The sequence below is a fragment of the Penicillium canariense genome (genome assembly GCF_028826845.1).
Source record: "Penicillium canariense strain IBT 26290 chromosome Unknown utg000006l_segment0_segment0, whole genome shotgun sequence".
Classification (NCBI taxonomy): Eukaryota; Fungi; Ascomycota; class Eurotiomycetes; order Eurotiales; family Aspergillaceae; genus Penicillium; species Penicillium canariense.
Genome location: NW_026622733.1, coordinates 1,567,436 through 1,585,400, shown reverse-complemented (window position 1 = coordinate 1,585,400; position 17,965 = coordinate 1,567,436). Strand labels below are relative to the sequence as shown.

Here is a 17,965-nt window from a genome sequence, read left to right as displayed (position 1 = left end):
ATGCCTCCCGCCAGTGATTCCTGCCACTTTCAGAGCTTTGTTGGGCCACGAGCGCACGAGATTTTCAACCGGGAAGTGCTTTAGGCTTCGAAGACGGAGGTTTTATAACATACATCACCTATAATAACCTAAGTAACGTTAGACCACTGCTTTCAAAGACAACTAAGCCCATGGGATGGATATGAGAGAGGGACCGTTGCCCGAGTGTAAGTTGTGTCTGTAGACCTCGGTCAAGACCACTAATTCTCACTGTTGTGGGCCATTGGGCGACAAGTGCCCCCTAGGAGGGGGGGGGAGAACAAACTGCATTCGTGTTACACTTGCGCTTAAGCCTGCCGGATGTACATTTTGAGCCTCATTATATGGCCCTTTCCGTTCCAGGGTCTCCGCCAATCTAGGTATAAGGGTAGGTAGTCTCGTCCATTCGGTCAAACCTTCACTTACCTACCTCTCAAATCCGAGAACATTTTCGACTACTCCATTCTGCCTAAGGCTCGCTTCCTATATCCAGTTTTTCAATCATGTATTATTCGGCTGATTGTCACCATACCCAGAATGTCGATGCCTCTATTGTCCGACAGAATGCCTAGTGGTTCAAAGCATACATAATTCTTTCCACAGATGGTCCTCATTGTGTCTGTTGCGACTTCTACCACTCTGGACAGCATAGGAAGGTTGCCAGGTGGCACCGGGATTTGGCTGAGGCTTTCATAGGACATTGAGAAGAAATCTGATTCTTCGGAAGATTAAATTTCCTCTCTATACCGTTCAATTGAAGTTCATTATTCAGAGTCTACCGAGGTATCACTCTTATATGGGACTGTTCTGGGAGTGGCGTTCGATATGTCCGGATTGGGCGATGAAAGTTTCTGCAGCTCCATAGTTGCACAATCTGAACTCAATTCAACAATTACATCCGAATTGGTGTAGTGGCTAACATCGCCGTCTCTCACACGGCAGCCAGGGGTTCGATTCCCCTATTCGGAGTCATTTCTTTTGCTTTTTTTTTTATTTAGCAATATTTTTTTCAAACTTGATACTTGAGTGGGGTTTATGCCAGACCAGCATCATGACGACTGTATAAAATGAATTATTAGTTGTAAGAGGACATGTCGCGAGCCATCTTTATCAAGAGTGAAGGGTAAGATGAACGCTAGCGATATAATATAATTATCTACCATAGCAAGACAAGAAGAAATCGGCTGATCCGACGGGATCAGCCATGACATCAGCGACGTGGATCAGTGTAAGCCAAAGGTAATAAATAATAAGTAGACTCCCCAAAGGAATTCATGGAGGCGATACAAAAGTAAAAAGTTCCTCTCCGGTGTCAGTGACGGGGAGTGCATAGAACTTGGTCATGCCGTTGAGAATAGCTGGGTGCACATGCGTACTGCATTTTCAGTCGTCATACTTGGTCCCAATCGCCATTTTCGAGGTACAGTCCGAAGGGCGTGAGGAAGAGGTAACCATAACTGACCAAGGCAGACTCATCAACGGAACGACAGCCACGCTTCAGTCTTTTTGTAGACCCATACAAATTGCCCTGACCATGGCGGGGAGTGATCTGGGGCTCACCAGGGTGGCCACCGTCGTGACTCGGGTCCTTATCCACGCTGCCTTGAGGTTTGGCACTGTCGCCATGTTCAGGTCCGGATATGACCGCTTTGAACCCCTTTCAAGGCGATTGATGCTTGATTAAATATCCACATAAAGCTTATTTAGTCCGGTCCGCTTCCCGATAGGCACCTAGGGCCATTTTTATTGCGCAGAGGTTTATGGACATCTACTCTGTCAGGATAAGACATATGAGCTATATCAGGTTTATCCATTCAGCATGGAAATATTGTGAAGCGAAGGTACATAGCCTTCGGATTTCACGTGTGAGAATAAATACACCGTCTCGGAGATATCGAGCAGAACAGTGAGAGAGTCCTTGAGACAGTTTTACTACGCTTTGATATTGAACCTTGGGAAATTGTAAGCTTTAGTATTTCTTGCCCGTGATAGGATTTCTGCAGCATGCCGGTCAACCGAATTAAATGCAAATATGATAGAACAGCTTATGATAGATAGCGGAGATCTGTACAAAGAATGTGAAAAGCAAACGGGCACCATAATGGCCCAGCACCACCCAATCTTGACAGGGTTAGTATCGCAGTAAAGGGAGGTTGCATCTGCACTCTTTAGCCCATAATCTGCAGGTTCACTATACAATTGTTTGTAAACAGCAGCCAGTAATGAGGAGCCGCCGTAGCCCAAGCCCTTACTCTAGAATGTACGACCGAGTAAAATCAAATTAGTTTACAGCTTCGCCTTAGGGGGTTCCTCTGAAGCGGTAGCCTCCTTGTTGATCTCGACAGTGCCGGTGCGGGAATCAGGGCCTTGGCCAAAGAAGATAACTTCGACAGTGACATCATCACTGGAGGAACAGGTCATTAACAGTTTATCCAGGGCAAACGAGGGCAAAATTCACATACCGGTATCGGCGAGAGTATGGGCTTGGCAGTGTCAACAGGGCACAGACCATATCCTTATCCTTCCCACCCATGGCATTGCGCACGAGATGAGTGGCTGCATTCTTGTCCTCGACAACAAATCGGCTCGCTGCGCCAGAGATATCATATTGCTGTTGGCGGATTGGGCGGCGCTGGCCCTCAGTAGATTGACCCTTGGCCGGTTCGACGGGCAATTGCTTTTGGCTGTCGAAGCTGAACCAGCTTTGCAGCCAGGCCTTGGATCCACCACTACCAGATTGCTGTTGCTCCAGCCATTGACCAACCAGACCAACAACTTCCTCATTGCTCAGCATCTCCCAGAGACCATCAGTGGCCATGACGATAAAGTCGCCTTGAGAGGGGTCCATCTTGGTAGTAGTAATGACAGGCTCAGCGGTAACATAAGGGGGAGTCTTCAAAAGGGGATGGGGTGTTCGGCCGAAAAACTGTCGTTTTATCTTTAGTTGAACGTCCTTGCTCCACTTGTAGAAAGCATCACCGAAAGCACGGCTAGGCTCTAGGCCACCCAGGATGCGGCCATTTCTGGTAACATACTGCTCGCCTGGGTGTTCTTCTTGTAAGCGCTTCACTTCAGAAGGGGTACCGCCGGTAAGATCTTCAGACAGAGCGGTGGCAGTCCATTTTCCATTGGGGCCTCGGCGACCGAGGACTGCGCGCGAGTCACCGGCAACCGCAACTTTGAGATCCTTGGATTGAGAGTCATAGAAGCTCAGAAGAGCGCAAGAACCCGAGAGGGCGGGTGCGAGGAGCTCAGCAGCCATGCGACGCGAGTTAGATTTCAGAACCTTGTCCACGCTCTCATGCACAATATCGTAATCGAGACGGACAAAGCCCTGCTTGATGGCATTGTCAATTGCCTCGGACGATGGTACTAGTACTGCTGGGTCGGCCGCAGCAGCCTTGTACGTGGTATTGAGCTCTCGCGCAACGTACGAAATAAGGACATTTCGCAACTTGGCGGATGTCGTCCAACCCCTATTTGGTAGTTAATATAGATTCACGTACATTCCGACCCAAGGAAATACTCACGAATGACCATCGAAAACCGCCCAGAACATCCAGTCGCTGTTCGGCTCTCCATTCGTGTTGGCCGCCGTGGATGATGACACCTCGACTATCTTCTCTGCATGATCGTCCTCAATGGGCGAGTTGCTCGGAACCTGAACGATGTCGTATCGAACCACCCCCTTGCCTCTGTTCACCAAATATGACTCCTCATTCTTGCGCAGCTTCTCTGTAGCTTGTTCCGGCGTCAACATGTTTAGAACGCGTCGATCGGAGTCGTCGGTGTTTTTCGACAACGGCTCGTCTCCGGAAAGGGTTGCGGTGTAGAACTGATCGTTGCTCACGAGAAGAGCTCGGCGGGTCGACTCTGATGGGTTCTCAGCGTGAGCAGATGTGATTGCGCTCGAGGCAAATCCTCGAATCTGTGTTGCTAGTGACTGTGCTGTGCCGTCACCTCGATACGCATACCACGCTCCAGAGGCGACAACAGTCGAGATAACGGCAAGCGAGAACCTGCGGAGATGCATGGAGGACTGCGAGGCCGCTGGAGCTAGGAACGGGCGTCGGCCTCCCGAATATGATCGCAGACCTCGGCTCGAGTGGTGGGTGAGGGTGAGCGAGCACGGCCGCTTACTGGCGAATTTCCATACTGGTGCACGCCGAGCAGTACGGAACGCCTGGACAGCCGCCCGACGCATTGATTCTGCCGGGTATCAACAACTGAGGTATGCCCTTGCGATGCGGGACCGTATTTGAAGCCCCCTTAAAAGACAACTCCGAGGGATCAAGTGGAGAACAAAAGGAAGCTGGGGAATGCGCGAGCGGCGTGACCGTCAGATAAGGAGTCACGTGTGGCAGCAGGCCCTCAGGCACCACGCTAATCCCAATTAGGTCCATTTTCGTCATTCCCCGCGGAATCGTTGCATTTCGTTGTGCTCACCTGCGGCAGATTGGTGCAATTTCAATCGTTCCTGTCGCCTGGCGCGAGACCTTGAGATGTCTTCTCGTGCAATCCGCAAGCTTCAGAAGCTGCGCGAGCAGGAGCTGCAACAGGAACAAGAGCAGCAAGATGAATCCAGTGACGACGAACCCCCGCGCCCCGCGAAGCCAAAATTCAACGCTTTCGATCTTCTGGATGCCGGCGACAATGACAATGACGATGACACAGAACCCGATGATGAAGTTTCAGAACCTGTGATACAGCAAACAGAACCAGAGCCTGCGCAGACAGAAACCAGGAGTGGCAGCAAGAAAAAGAAGAAGAACAAGAAGAACAAGAAGAAGGCCAAATCGGCGGCGCTGGCTGAAACGGAACCTATTCAATCTGATGCTGAACTGGATGAGATCGATCGAGCTCTGAAGGACCTCGCCACAGGTGGTCAAATGCCAGCTGGAGTTGGTGCAGCGGCTACAGTCAAAGATACCCAAGATGCCTCATTTCCCCAAAGCACCGCTGAATTACTTGCGGTCGATCCCAAGTTTTTGAATGCGACGAACGAGATGAAACGGCTGTTTGGTAATGTGGTGCTGGAAAACTTTGACCAGCCGGCCGATACGGGCACTGGCCGTCGACGGGATCGCAATCGGGAGACGGTTGACCTTGGTCGAGCTCTGACGGGACAATACAGCCCAGCTAGCAGAGGCCAGAGCTTAGCTGGTGTGACATTACGGCGAAACATCCTTATGCAAGGCAAGGATGAGTGGCCTCGAGCACCGAGTGGTGGACTGGGCATGGAGCTTGAGAAGAAGCTCGCTTCAGGAGATACACTCTACCGGATTGTTCACAATGCAGCCTATGAAGATGTACAAAGACAGTTTGAGCTTTGTGTTGAATCGATGGACCCGCAGCGGCTAATCCACCATCTTCAATACAATCCCTATCATATCTCCACCCTTCTTCAGGTCTCTGAGATTGCGAAACATCAGAGTGATCATGCTGTCTCCGCTGACCTCCTGGAGAGAGCCTTATTCAATATAGGGCGCTCGGCCCATTCTTCATTCAACACAAGGCTTAGAGAAGGCCAAGCAAAGCTGGACTTTTTGCATACGGAGAACCGTGAGTTGTGGCTTGTCGGTTGGAGGTATATAGCAAACTTGGGCATGAAGGGGACATGGAGAACTGCGTACGAATGGGCCAAGCTGTTACTAAGCTTGAATGACTCCGACCCCTACTGCATGAAGCTGCTGATCGATCATCTTGCTCTCCGTGGTCGAGAGTATACCCAATTTGTGGATTTATGCACCAAAACACGGTTCAGTCGTGATTGGGCTGATCTTCCAAACATCCAATGCTCGTTGGTCGTGGCTTATTTGCGGCTGAACAGGCCCCAGGACTGCCGCCGGCAGCTTCACCATGCCATGTCTCGCTATCCATGGATGTTCAACAGGCTAGCCCAAGAGCTGGACCTTCAGCACATCCCTAAGCAGATCTGGGGCAAGATGCCTCCTACTGGATCTCACGAGCTTCTTACCGAACTCTACATTTCGCGTGCGAAGGACCTTTGGAACACACCGGAAGCTGTTGCTCTTATTGTGGAGGTTGCTGATACTCTTTCCGGCGATGAAGAGTCTATTGAGCCGCCGGAGATTACTTTGGATATCGCCCGTCATGTTATCCTTTCTGATATTCCCAAAGTCACAACCCATCTCCCCAACCGCTTCGTGTCAGGCCGAATGTCTGCTTCAGATCCCCTTCCACCATATGAGTCCGAGGCTTTCCGTCAGCAGGATGACCCAACACCGTCTTACCTCGCACGAGTTCCAGAAGGTGCACGGCCGCAGTGGCTCCGTGACCTTCTCGATCAATTACACAATGGTGGTGGTATTCGCTTCCCCGGTTTCCACGGGGGTGGCGATGAAGAAGATGGCGATGATATCCCGCAAGACGGAGCTGAGGACGCCGGTGGTCGTGTACGCGCCTTGGCTGGCGATCAGCAAGTCCTCGAGCAATGGCTCTTACAGGATGGTTTGGAGTCATTGCAGATGTTCCTACATGAATATGGAGTTGATCGAGGGAATTGGGGGGATGTGGTGGACTACGCTCCGCTGACGGATTACCTGGAAGCCCTCCAGGAAATCCAACCTGAGACATCTAGGCAACGACTACTACACGGTCCAATTCAGGAGGTAATTGGGGAGTTTGCGGTTACCATGCTCCAGGATGAACTGGAGATGTTAGAGGAAGAGGTGGTGTCAGACGGTAGCGGCTGAGACTGGGCTTAGTGCCCGTACAAAATTAAACCGATCAATAGAACACCTATGACAAAATGGTCATAAATTGAGAAGTCCGATGTTGTAAACAACAACAGGGAGCACAAAGTAAACCAAAGTTGCTCTGAAAATCACGCCGGATGGATTTAAGAATGTATAGGTCACGGTAGCGGTTAAGTTCCGAGAAAGACTATATTAATTTGTCCGGGGTTTGATTTTAATGGTGCTAATACTGCTAATTGGCGCTGTTTGATCTGATGGCACACCTCGCTGCTTGAAAGCGAAATGGTGCCGTAGAAGATTGTAACCTCTACAGGGGAAGCCCCGGCGGGGTGCTAATCATCACCTAGAACGGCATGCATCCGTGTGGGTGGAGGTTGGGGTTCGAGAATTTTGAACCTTCCCTGTCTTTACTGAGACACCTCATGTGTGTGGGAATATCTGTACACCGTATGGCGGACAATTCTCAAGGTCGACGACTTACGTGCTCTAGAAATACAGAACATGATCTTCCGAGTGCACTCCGCACTGTCACCTGCAACATACAGACTGACATCACTTGATACAATGCAGATCTGCATTCATAGTAGGTTGACTGAGGTTGAGCCAAACACTAGCCTGTAGAAAATAAATTGAGGTATAGCCCCGTTCTTTAAGAAGATAGAAAAGTTAACATCCAACCTTTTGACATACCAAAAAGAAGCAAGGTACAGGAAACAAGGAAAACAAGGATTGATCGCATGCATGATGTATCCTTCATCGCTCCTCCTTGCCGCCTTACCATACCTGATATTAGCATTGCCGCGCGACAAGAATCGACTGGCAAAACGCGACAGCACTCTGATTCCGACAACATGTTTCGACTCCACCTCGTCGCTTACAGAATATTTCAACTACAACTACCCATGGGGCGACACCCACAGCGGTGCCGCGATTATGCAAAGCTCCAACGCGGTGATCTCGACCGTGGGGACCCTGACTCTGAATGCGACGTACACCGGAAACTCAGACTACGCCTATGTTTACGGAACTGTCTACGCGAAACAACAGTTTACCGTCGAAACATCAGGTGGCTTGGACTTCTCCGCCGACTTCATCGCTCCGGTCGAAACGGGCACATGGCCTGCTTTCTGGCTGAATGGCGTGAACTCGTGGCCTCCGGAGGTTGATATCGCTGAGTGGAAAGGCACTGGGGATATCAGTTTTAACACCAACACCTCGAGTGAAGTAACAGCGGATGATGTTGTCTACCCCAATCCAACAGACTTCCACACGATCCCTGCGGAGCTGCGTGATGCGAATGGAAGCGATGTGCGCATTAGCTTCTACCTTGACCGGACGCTCATTACTACCCAATACGCTGCGGGACTCGTTGGGCAGCCTTTAAACCTGATCATTGATTTACAGATGGAAGGAAGCAGTGGCAGCACAGGACCTACAGGAAGTAAGTTTTGTGTTATCCGTTGCTCACAATATATCCCATTCTACAGTGCTTTAAGCCTAAGCCAACGTATTCACTATAGCAACGCTATACCAGATAGCGAATCTAGAGGTGCTGGACAAGAACTCCTGATCGAATCTTCGAGTGCCATCATTCTTGCTTCGAGTTCGGCGAACTCAATTTTGACCAAGGCCTAAACTACGTATATACCTCTCCAGTATTCGTCGCTGAGCGAGCCATAGCTTGCCTTGATCCTGATATTCTAGCAATCAACCATACAAGATCCATCAATCCGTAATTTTTCAGGTAGACCTTGATAACCACACTGGTGCCATTCGCGGGGGGTTATGACATGAGCTTATGACGCGGAGTGGCTGCATAGCTAGAAGAATCAACATTCAAAGGCTCATGCAGGCAATGGACATCTTCTTGGTGGTCGAGGGAGTTGAGCCCCAACCGACTGCCTGTGAAAGATCCCAGTCCATGCTGACATAGGGCCAGCAAATGCGACCATCCTTCATAGTGACCATGTCACCCGCGACATAGACATCAGTGCTCTTCAACGCAGCACCAACCTTGCTGCCTTGCGAGTTCACCTGTTGGAAGAATGTTCCAGCAAACTGGCCCCGGCAGCCCATGGCAATATAGTCACAGGTCGGGTTCGAGATTTCTTCCCAGGTGACCAGCGCCGAGCTGTTGCCAAAGGTCGCTGCGTGGGCGTTAGAGCAGTCATTCGATCCATGGGTCACCCAGTTGACCTGGCTGTCTCCGTCTTCAGTACCGACCTCGGAAGTTGCCTGGGCGCCAACCTTGGTGTACTTGTTGGAAAACAGGGAGATGGCAACGTTCCGGCCATCCGTGCGATTGCTAACATGGGTGTACCCGTCTCCCATCCAGGTGTTTTCGGTTACGTCGATAGCTCCACGAGACACCCAGGCGAAGATGTAGCGGGTAGTATTCGCAAAACGAGCCAGCGCGCTATAGCTACCGGACATGCCACCCATAGGCTCACCAGAACCACCGTTCGTAGTGTTCTCGTTCGAGATCTTGACTCCATCGTTCGTCATGCCTTGCGTCTTGGTGTTCAGCCAGATAGCTCCCTGGTCCTCGGCACAGATACTGGCGAAGGGGGCTTGATCGGCAGCCTCGAATGCAATGCCGGTGTTGTGGCTGCATCCCCAGGAGCTCGATGCGCCGGTGATGGTGTCAAGTTTTCCAGCATTGGTAACATACTGGATGCTGTCGCCGAAGTGACCCGAGGCATAGCCAGTATAATCAGTAACGACAAAGTATGCGCCGTAGAGACCTTGACTCTCGGAGTAAACGAGATCGCCATTCATGTCAGGGGAGGAGGCGAGTCCCTCGGAGGCGTGGACTCCAGGTCCTCCCAGCCAGGTCTTCCAGGTCTGCTCTCCGTCTGTATAGCGATACAGTACCGCAACAGGTGTATCGCTCGGTGGCGCATTTGTGGTGCCCGATGGCATGGCTTCGTTGGTCAGCAGTGCGAAGCCATCGTTGTGAGCCACAAGGCCGCCAGCTGTGTAATGCTATCAGTTATGACCTTTCGGACAGGATAAAGAGGCTACCAGACCTTCTTTGCCACCGGTGACGGTCACCGAAGTCCCAGTCGCCTTGAATGTCGTGGGGTCCAGCTCTTGCACATGAACGTCTGTCTCGCTGGAATCAAGATATGCAATGTAGGCAGACTTTCCATCGGGGGACACAGCGAAAGGTGTGCGGCGGTGATGAGGATAGCCGGTCCAGTAAGCCTCTTTGACAGGATTGAAGGCATTGTCGAGTGCTAGCACATCGACGTGGGTTTTGAGGCTTGAGTTGGTGAGACTAGCAGAGGCGCCCAGCGCCGCAGAAAGCAGAGAAAGAATGAAAGTCCCACGCATTTTGGGAGGATAGTCGGTGCTACTACTTTTTGGTCTGATCTCTCGAGTGTAGACTTTTAGGAATTCTATAGCCTTTATGAATCCTGTGCCACCGAAAACCAGGAGAGGCCTTTACGGCTCAATACGACGAAGGCCTCACTAAATGTCTTAGAGCGAGTCGTATCGGGACAGCGGTGGTTTCATCCCCTGCCAAGAGTTCCCCTAATGTAGACTATTGAGTTCCTGCACAGTAGGCGCTACCGGAAAGGGGGTATTGCCGGGCCTCTTGAAACACTGTTTCACCGTCATTCATGCGGAACCCCCGCAGCTTAAATTTCCATTAAGTTACTTATAGCGAAAGCTTTCTTTGCGATTAACTTCCTCTAGCGCCGACCGTCTTCTAGCCTATGGCAATCACGTCGCGGCTGCGTTTCGGTAGGATCTAGATCATGAAAGGATCGACTTGGCCCTTTCAATCTCGGTCAGGGGAAATAAGGTTTCACGTTAAACATATGTTTGCGCTGGCGTCATTTAGTGGAAACTACGTCCATAGTTTATACCCAATCCACGCCCCATTTGGGAAAAAAATGTTAAAATAACAACTACTGCACGGTCTCCAAGTTCAACACTAACCTAAATCTATATCGTCACAGTCATAATGTGTGATAAAAAAACATTTCATTGATAATCTCCTCGTGGAGACCATCAGCTAAGTCGGTCAGCTGGCTCTCCACCTCACCAAGTGGCCATTCCGTGTGTCGACCTGCTCTCAAACGGTCGGTCTTGTACGATCCCCTGATTATTCAAGTACTTTCTTGGTAATTTCTGGGAGCTATCATGTACAGTGTTCTCTCGTAATGACTCTATAGATGTCTGCTGAATGTGTTAATGGTCTGGACTTTCAGTCCGAAAACTGTGATCTATCTCGTAGCATGGCAAGCTATGAGAGTAAAAAAAAACTGGTATGTCTTTTATTAGAAAAATTGACAATTGCCTCTTTCTTCTTTCGAAGGCGAATTGTTAAGTGTAGAGAGAGAGAGAGAGATGTTATTTACAACACCCAAAGATACTATGGAGTTGTGACTTTCAGGATATTCCAATGTAATCTAATTAGCTCTTGAAGACTGCTATTTACGCCTATATGAGTATTAATGATAAATATCGAGCGGATATAGACACCGACTGTTTACTTGCTAGCGCTCAGGTAGGACGCGGGTATGCGGTACTGCACTTTCTGGTAGTCGAAGTTGGTTCTGCTTTGGTGGGCTTCTTTCCCGAGCACCACTACGGAGTAGCTGTGGCTGCATGAACCGCGACCTACAATATGTATTATGTAGGGCTGAGGCTATTTTGTCATATCGCCCTCCTCGCATTGGCTGCAGACTCCCGATGATGCATGCACGCTTATCATCTGAGCGCGACGCCCGGCCGGGCAACATTAAAAGGCTGAGTCATCCACCTCCGCTTCGCAAGTGCTCGTGCGCTAATACAGCAGGAGAAAATAAATCTTCTTATCTCGAGAAGGCTCACTTCGACCTATATCGAGTTCCCATTGTGGCCCATGAGCCCCGCGCAGCCTGCATTGTTGCTCATATTACCTTGGGATTGACCCGAATCGATTGTGTCATAGGAGAATCCACGATCGCATTTTTCTCTTAGCTCGGCCGCCTTATCTTTGAGCTCCGCACTGAAAATTGCTTTGGTTCGACGCACACCATGGCGCTTGCTGAGATCCTGAGCAGCATGTCGCGAGAGGATCCCGTCGCTCTGACGCCTCGCGAAGCAGCGTCCGGCCTTCTGGGCTCGGTGTCCATGACTTGCTGGCTTTTCCTACTAGTATGAGCACCACCTCCATGATCGTGTCGCTCCGTGCGCCGCACGGAGCATTTGGGCGGTTACCCCTCCAAAGACGCGAGGAAAATCCTTCGATAGACGCGCAAGGAAATGGTTGCTACAGCTTTCTGACCTATGATATGCGCAGGTACCACAACTCATCGAGAACTATCGCAACGGGAACGCGGAGGCTATCTCCCTCCTCTTCGTAGTCGTCTGGTTCATCGGCGACGTGACAAATCTCCTCGGCGGCATCCTAGCCGGCCTAGTTCCGGTCATCATTTCTATCGCCGTATATTTCTGCATTGCAGATGGTGTTCTGATCGCTCAATGCCTCTACTATAAGGCGCGTAACGCCCGCCTCGAGAGCCTCCGCCGCCGCCGGCGCTCGTCAACCGCGACAGCCGATCCCACCACCCCGCTCCTCGGCCGGCGTTTCAGTGACAGTTTGGTGCCTCCCCAGGGCCGACGGAGGTCATCGGGCTCGTTGCGAGGCTACCAGGGCGCGGGTCGACGCGAAAGCCAGGTTGAAGATCCATTGGCGAAGATCGTGGAGGAAAACGAGTACGGGGGTAAGGCATGGCTAAAGAACTTTATCAGCGTTCTTGGTATCTTTGTAATCGGTGTGGCGGGGTGGACAATGGCCTGGCAGGCGGGTATGTGGGCGCCGGCGCCGCAAACGAACAGCAAGCCTGTTGATATGGCGACTGGGGGACAGATTTTGGGATATGCCAGTGCTGTGTGCTATTTGGGGTAAGTTATACACCGAGTCCATGGAAAGAACAAAAGGCACTGATACTGGCTACAGAGCGCGATTGCCTCAGATCTACAAGAACTACCGCGACCAGTCCTGCGAAGGTAATTTGTTTACTTGCACATTGATGAAGTGGTACTCTAGCTAACTGGAATCCTCAGGCCTTTCGCTCCTTTTCTTTATTCTCTCCCTCTTGGGCAATCTCACATATGGCGCCGGAGTATGTGTTCTTCCAACCCTTTCTCGCTGACAAGACAACTCACACTTGTTAGATCCTGTGCCACTCGACTGACCCTCAGTATGTTCTTACCAATCTGCCTTGGCTGATTGGATCACTGGGAACCATGATCGAAGATGTTGTCATTTTCATTCAGTTCCGCATCTACGCGTCTGAGGAGCCCGGTCCCGCGATCTCATGATTTTCTTTTCTTCCTCGTTTTAATAGCTCCTGTTACTGACGATGTCATCTGGCGACTTGTTTGATGGATAATGAATAGCTCTCAGCGCTTTGGGAGGCATGGCTGTTGAATGTTTTTGCGTTAAAAGGTTGGTTGGAAGTTGGATCTAGTTCTTGGGAGGGCGAGTATGGCGCTTGTTCTTGGATATGTGGATGAACACGCCATGCCATATACATACATATTAGCATTGAGGTTATCGACTTGATAAAAAACACCCACTCCCCCAATAGCTTAATTGTTTTTGTGAGATGACGACTAGTCTAACGTTCTCTGCTGTCTTCAACGACTCTTCTTTGCGGTAGTGTTCAGTCAACCACCCGCGCTGATGCTGGGACCTTACTGGGATACGAACACCTTGAGTGTTTATGCCAGTCGGTTGAATATCAAGTCGTGGCTGGACGGGTTTCACAGAATCCCCTGCTCGAAACTCGTCGGCCAACCCTTTGCGTTTTTGGTCACCGAGGATTCCGACTACATCCTTTTGAAACATCTATCAATGCTTAAAGACCCAGAATGAGATTGCCAGGGGTTGCGGAACACGGTCCACCTAGTATCGACGATGGACTGTACGCTTCAGAAGCTCGAGCTGAACAGCAAGGAGCCGAAACTCCAGTGCAACGACCATTTTTACTCAAGTTTTTGTTCAAGCTTCTACCCAGATTTCGGCTGTGGGCTGAAGCTCGGTGGAACATGGTTTCTCAGATACCAGCTGTGGAGACCAGGCCGTGCCAGCTTGATACTCGCATCCTAGCGCGCTTTTCCAACATAAATTTGTCTTCCCAAGTTCTTTTATCCTATCAGGATCTTTAGAGAGAGCGGGGCCTTCCTAGTGCAGTGCCCTCTGCCAGGTAGACAGACCTGCTGCACCTAGTGCCTGATCTGCGGGGCTACCAAGGAACTGTCCGTTCAGTATTCTCATCCCAGGTCTTCTTTTGAGAAAAATACGCGATTCGTGCTGCCTGCCCCAGCCAGATTACCCCAATCAGAGTCTCTAAACGGAGCGGGGTTTGCTTTTGGTAGCTAGCTGTTGGCGATTCCAGCATGGCGCCCGAAGCATACAAATTATGTGCAGCGAAGATGGCAAATTTACAACATCAGACAGAGACTTGTGGAGGAGCAACATGCCATTTGTAACTTTATAGACCCAAAGAAATCGCGCTAGGAGAGAACTTTCTAATTGGCCTGCAAGATCGGCTGCTGCATGATACTTTGCAATATCGCAACGGGTGTAACCCTTCTCCGGAAAAACACAGGCCAACAGATAAGTTATGTGAGAGAATTGCGCAGATCATCTCAAGAACCGAAGTATCAATGTCGCCACCATGAATGGAACCTAACAGCTCAAAATTTCAGACTAATGGAGGCCTCTATAGGCTACAAACCTCACGTCGCCAGGTTTGATGGAGTCAGTACATACACCAGAGCCTCATCAGCCACGGACCCACCGACCCACAGATACGAACCGGGCAATCCGCACACGGGCTCGTTTCCAATAAACGCCACGAGATACGACTCGGACGCCATAAATCAGCGACTCTCGGGGCACTGTCATTGGTGTGATATGCCTGTCTCAAAAGTCAGCGCAAGCACAGAGGCAGCAAAAGAAGCGCCCGTCCGCAAGAAACACCCGAAGTATCTGTCGTTCCCGAACTTAGGGATCACTTGCAAAAATAATCAGCACCAGCGTTATTTCTTATGTAATATTGGGACCTGTGATTTACTAGATTGTGAACGGTGATAACTACAATTACTTTGCGGCGGTCGCATACATGTCTGACTATGAATGGCGCTCTGAGAGACACAGATTCATACTACCTCTCGTTAAGTTGTATCCTTTTTCCGACTATCAACAAGACCAATCAGCACAAACACCCTTAGAGACACCAGACCGCAAATCATGTTCTCAAACTAGCTATTAGCTACAAGATCGCACATGATAATTTGACATTCTTCCCTTTCTTATCAAATCCCAAATATTTGTCATCCACTACCGTAGCAATAACAAACTGCCTCCGAACCTTGTCCGGTCCCGTGCAGTCAAAAAATACCTGGAGGTCCTCTTCCCAGGTAAGCTCCTCCTCCGTCTTCCCAAGTGCCTGGAGAATCGGCAGTCGTTCCTCTTTCCACACTCGCTTCATCTGTTGCCTCAAGGCCGGTTCCGCAAAAAGCTCTTCACGCCGTTCAAAGGCGTTCCACTCGATGCACCAGAAATCAACGTGATCTCCATTGGGCAGTTCTAAGTCGTTACGCTCGTAGCGATTCACTGGAACTTCTCCCAAGCCACTATTTGATCCTCCGGGCGCATAGTGGTCAAGAAATACAGGGAGCCATAGAGGGCGCTTTGAATTATGAACAAAGATAAGCTCCCAAGCAAGAGTAGGGACAGCCCCATCGTTGCATCATGTACAGCTGCTTGGGAAGTCTCCAGATAGACTGTTCAGACAGTGGCCTTTCCAGAAGTGGTGAAAGCCGTCGGCTCAATTCCGACGCCTCGGATGTACAGGTGGCCTTGATGGCCTTGAATTTGTCGTCCGAGCATTCCTCTACAGTTGGTCAAAGCTAGATATACTAGTAACAGACGTATGAAGCCAGATGGACTCACGTCATAGGTAAAAGACTTGCTTGGGATCCTCTTGATCCACGCAGCAATAGCTGCGACCGCCAATTGGGGCGTCAACTCCTTCAGTAGATCTCGCAGTATCGCCAGGCTCTTGAACCAAGCTTTATCCGAGGGATGTTTCGAGTTTCCCAGATCTGTTGCGGAGTCGCGCAAGTTCAACGAAATCATACAAGACATTGCGATGCAAAGAAAATCGTAGCTCAAAGACGCATGGGGGAATGACAGAAAGAATGGTGACGCAGGCGTTGGGGGCTATATATATTCCCAAACAGGTGACCGTATAACCACCAAGTAAACGAACTTATCACCTCGTGATGATGACTAACGGGGCTTGGCGGATGCAGAATAGTGGTGGTCAAGGGTTCCGGGCGGTCAAGCGGCGCCCTGCCGCTGGAAGTTACGGGTGGAAAGGCGGCCGTTTCTGGCGGCAGAAGCTATCATTTTCGGCGTCGTTTTCACAGGTCCCTTATATTCTAGTTGTAAATATAGAAGCAGGGTTCGAGTCTGTCCTCGGAATAAATATACACTTGGCTGTTTGACAGTCTTGATCACAGCAAGGCGCCGAGACTTTGACTCGTCAGGTTAAGATAATGCGATGTGTAGGACTGTATGAATTGCGAGTCCTAGTATCCATGAGAACATGGTGGTAAACTCAACTCCAGACGTCCAATGCGAATGGTGGATCTACTACGGCCTACCTCACCTGAAACGGTTGAAGAACTACGACGATACTCCGAAGCAGAATCACAGACAGCATTCCTTGGTTCATGGTCACATGAAAAAGGGCAGGCATGAGCGGAGTAGATCATCGACGAGGGAAACACATAACCACAGCATACATCTCTACCTGCCAGACCGGAAACGTGTCGTGGGCATGGATTAATCAGAATAAAAGGTGTGCCAAACGTCTTTCTTCAATTCCCCTATAGTCCTGGAAGCAACGATAGTTTCGGTATCACAATGGCAACCGATCGAGTCTAGCCCCGTCACGTTGTGAATCGAAGCCAACCCGAGCACCCAGTCTCCATTGAATGTCCTTGTCCGTTTGAGCCTTTTGCTATTTTCTTTTTTTCTTCCCCGTGATCTTGATCTTCGTGGGGTCGTGAAGTATGTATCGAGTACAAGAGAGAATCGTCGAGGGAGCCATGAGGCGGAGGCGGAATAAAAGGTGAGGTAAAGAGCAAAAAGGAAACGAGTTTAAATTTGGGAGAGCTAATGCGCTTAGTCGAACAGACCGAAGCCCATGTCCTCGTCGGACTCCTCCTTCTCTGTGCGGGAGTCAGCAATCGATTCGCTCTGTGTACATGATTCACCGGTCGAAACTTACCCTCCTCCTTCTCCTCGGCGGCAGCCTCGGCGGGGGCGGCAGCACCACCAGCGGCGGCGGGGCCAGCGGCGGCGACGGGGCCACCAGAGCCGACGTTGGTCAGGAGGTCCTTGACGTCCTTGCCCTCGAGAGCCTGTAGATTAAATTTTGTAAGTCACTGGACTAGGGACCGTCGGGTATCGATGCGGGTTCGGGTGTCGCAGAGAAGCTATTTCTCTGGTGAAGACAATGATGCAGGTGCTGAGTATTTACCTTGGCGAAGATGGAGGCCCAGATAGGCTCAACCTCCTGAATCTTGGAGGCAGTCAGGATAGTCTGGAGCTTCTCGGCCTATATGAAGATATTCAGTTAGCCAAACAATTTTTTTGTAGTGCGCTGTTGAAGTCAAAGTTCGCATGTCATAATCCTCCAATGTGATTCGAATTCTCAACACAGAAGAGCTCGCTCTGCGACTTGTTTGACATCCTCCACGAACTTGGAGCCTCAACAGCCACGGGAGACGGGTGCACGTACGGTGATCTCAATGCCATCATCGGCAAGGATCAGAGCGGCGTAGGAGACAGCGAGCTCGGCGGTAGACATTTTGTCGACGGGTGGTGTTGACCGGACTGGGTGTCTTGAAGATGAAGATGGGAAGGGAGAGAAGAAGGAAAGTGTATCGCAAAGGCCTATCCGAACAGGGTAACCGGCCCAGCGGTGTGTGGGAAAAAGCCCTCGCTTAGGGCTTTGCCAAGTACGGTTTAGCGCCTATCTGTCCCCGTGACTCGACGACTTCCACCGCGCTAGACCCTATCCGGCTACAGGCCTTGATGACATAATGCCGGAGTAATCAGCCCGTATCGCAGTGCGATATCAATCGGTTCCGTACTGACATCACAACGTGTGGGGTTACCTGTGATACTCCTCGTCTTTCTCCCGCGT

General features: G+C 50.4%; 7 protein-coding genes across 7 annotated transcripts; 3 read left to right on the top strand and 4 right to left on the bottom strand.

The window, feature by feature from the left end:
- Positions 1-2,304: 2,304 nt before the first annotated feature.
- ptcF (type 2C protein phosphatase ptcF) lies at positions 2,305-4,222 on the bottom strand (the record flags this gene model as incomplete). The annotated part of the gene is made up of 3 exons (XM_056690685.1): positions 2,305-2,422; positions 2,481-3,494; positions 3,549-4,222. The coding sequence occupies 3 exons, from the start codon at positions 4,220-4,222 to the stop codon at positions 2,305-2,307; spliced, it is 1,806 nt and encodes a 601-aa protein (XP_056540450.1).
- A 298-nt stretch (positions 4,223-4,520) lies between these two features.
- Positions 4,521-6,734, top strand: N7482_008560 (transcriptional repressor TCF25 family protein; the record flags this gene model as incomplete). The annotated part of the gene is made up of 1 exon (XM_056690684.1): positions 4,521-6,734. The coding sequence occupies one exon, from the start codon at positions 4,521-4,523 to the stop codon at positions 6,732-6,734; it is 2,214 nt and encodes a 737-aa protein (XP_056540449.1).
- A 747-nt stretch (positions 6,735-7,481) lies between these two features.
- N7482_008559 (uncharacterized protein) lies at positions 7,482-8,372 on the top strand (the record flags this gene model as incomplete). The annotated part of the gene is made up of 2 exons (XM_056690683.1): positions 7,482-8,178; positions 8,272-8,372. 2 exons carry the CDS (start codon positions 7,482-7,484, stop codon positions 8,370-8,372), a joined length of 798 nt encoding a protein of 265 aa, XP_056540448.1.
- A 201-nt stretch (positions 8,373-8,573) lies between these two features.
- Positions 8,574-10,073, bottom strand: N7482_008558 (uncharacterized protein; the record flags this gene model as incomplete). The annotated part of the gene is made up of 2 exons (XM_056690682.1): positions 8,574-9,712; positions 9,767-10,073. 2 exons carry the CDS (start codon positions 10,071-10,073, stop codon positions 8,574-8,576), a joined length of 1,446 nt encoding a protein of 481 aa, XP_056540447.1.
- A 1,695-nt stretch (positions 10,074-11,768) lies between these two features.
- Positions 11,769-13,058, top strand: N7482_008557 (PQ-loop repeat-containing protein; the record flags this gene model as incomplete). The annotated part of the gene is made up of 5 exons (XM_056690681.1): positions 11,769-11,888; positions 12,034-12,638; positions 12,694-12,743; positions 12,801-12,859; positions 12,912-13,058. The coding sequence occupies 5 exons, from the start codon at positions 11,769-11,771 to the stop codon at positions 13,056-13,058; spliced, it is 981 nt and encodes a 326-aa protein (XP_056540446.1).
- A 1,958-nt stretch (positions 13,059-15,016) lies between these two features.
- N7482_008556 (uncharacterized protein) lies at positions 15,017-15,894 on the bottom strand (the record flags this gene model as incomplete). Its single annotated transcript, XM_056690680.1, has 2 exons — positions 15,017-15,436; positions 15,700-15,894. 2 exons carry the CDS (start codon positions 15,892-15,894, stop codon positions 15,017-15,019), a joined length of 615 nt encoding a protein of 204 aa, XP_056540445.1.
- Positions 15,895-16,938: 1,044 nt separating this feature from the next.
- Positions 16,939-17,626, bottom strand: rpp1 (ribosomal protein P1; the record flags this gene model as incomplete). The annotated part of the gene is made up of 4 exons (XM_056690679.1): positions 16,939-16,985; positions 17,045-17,177; positions 17,297-17,374; positions 17,558-17,626. The coding sequence occupies 4 exons, from the start codon at positions 17,624-17,626 to the stop codon at positions 16,939-16,941; spliced, it is 327 nt and encodes a 108-aa protein (XP_056540444.1).
- Between the last annotated feature and the right edge of the window lie 339 nt (positions 17,627-17,965).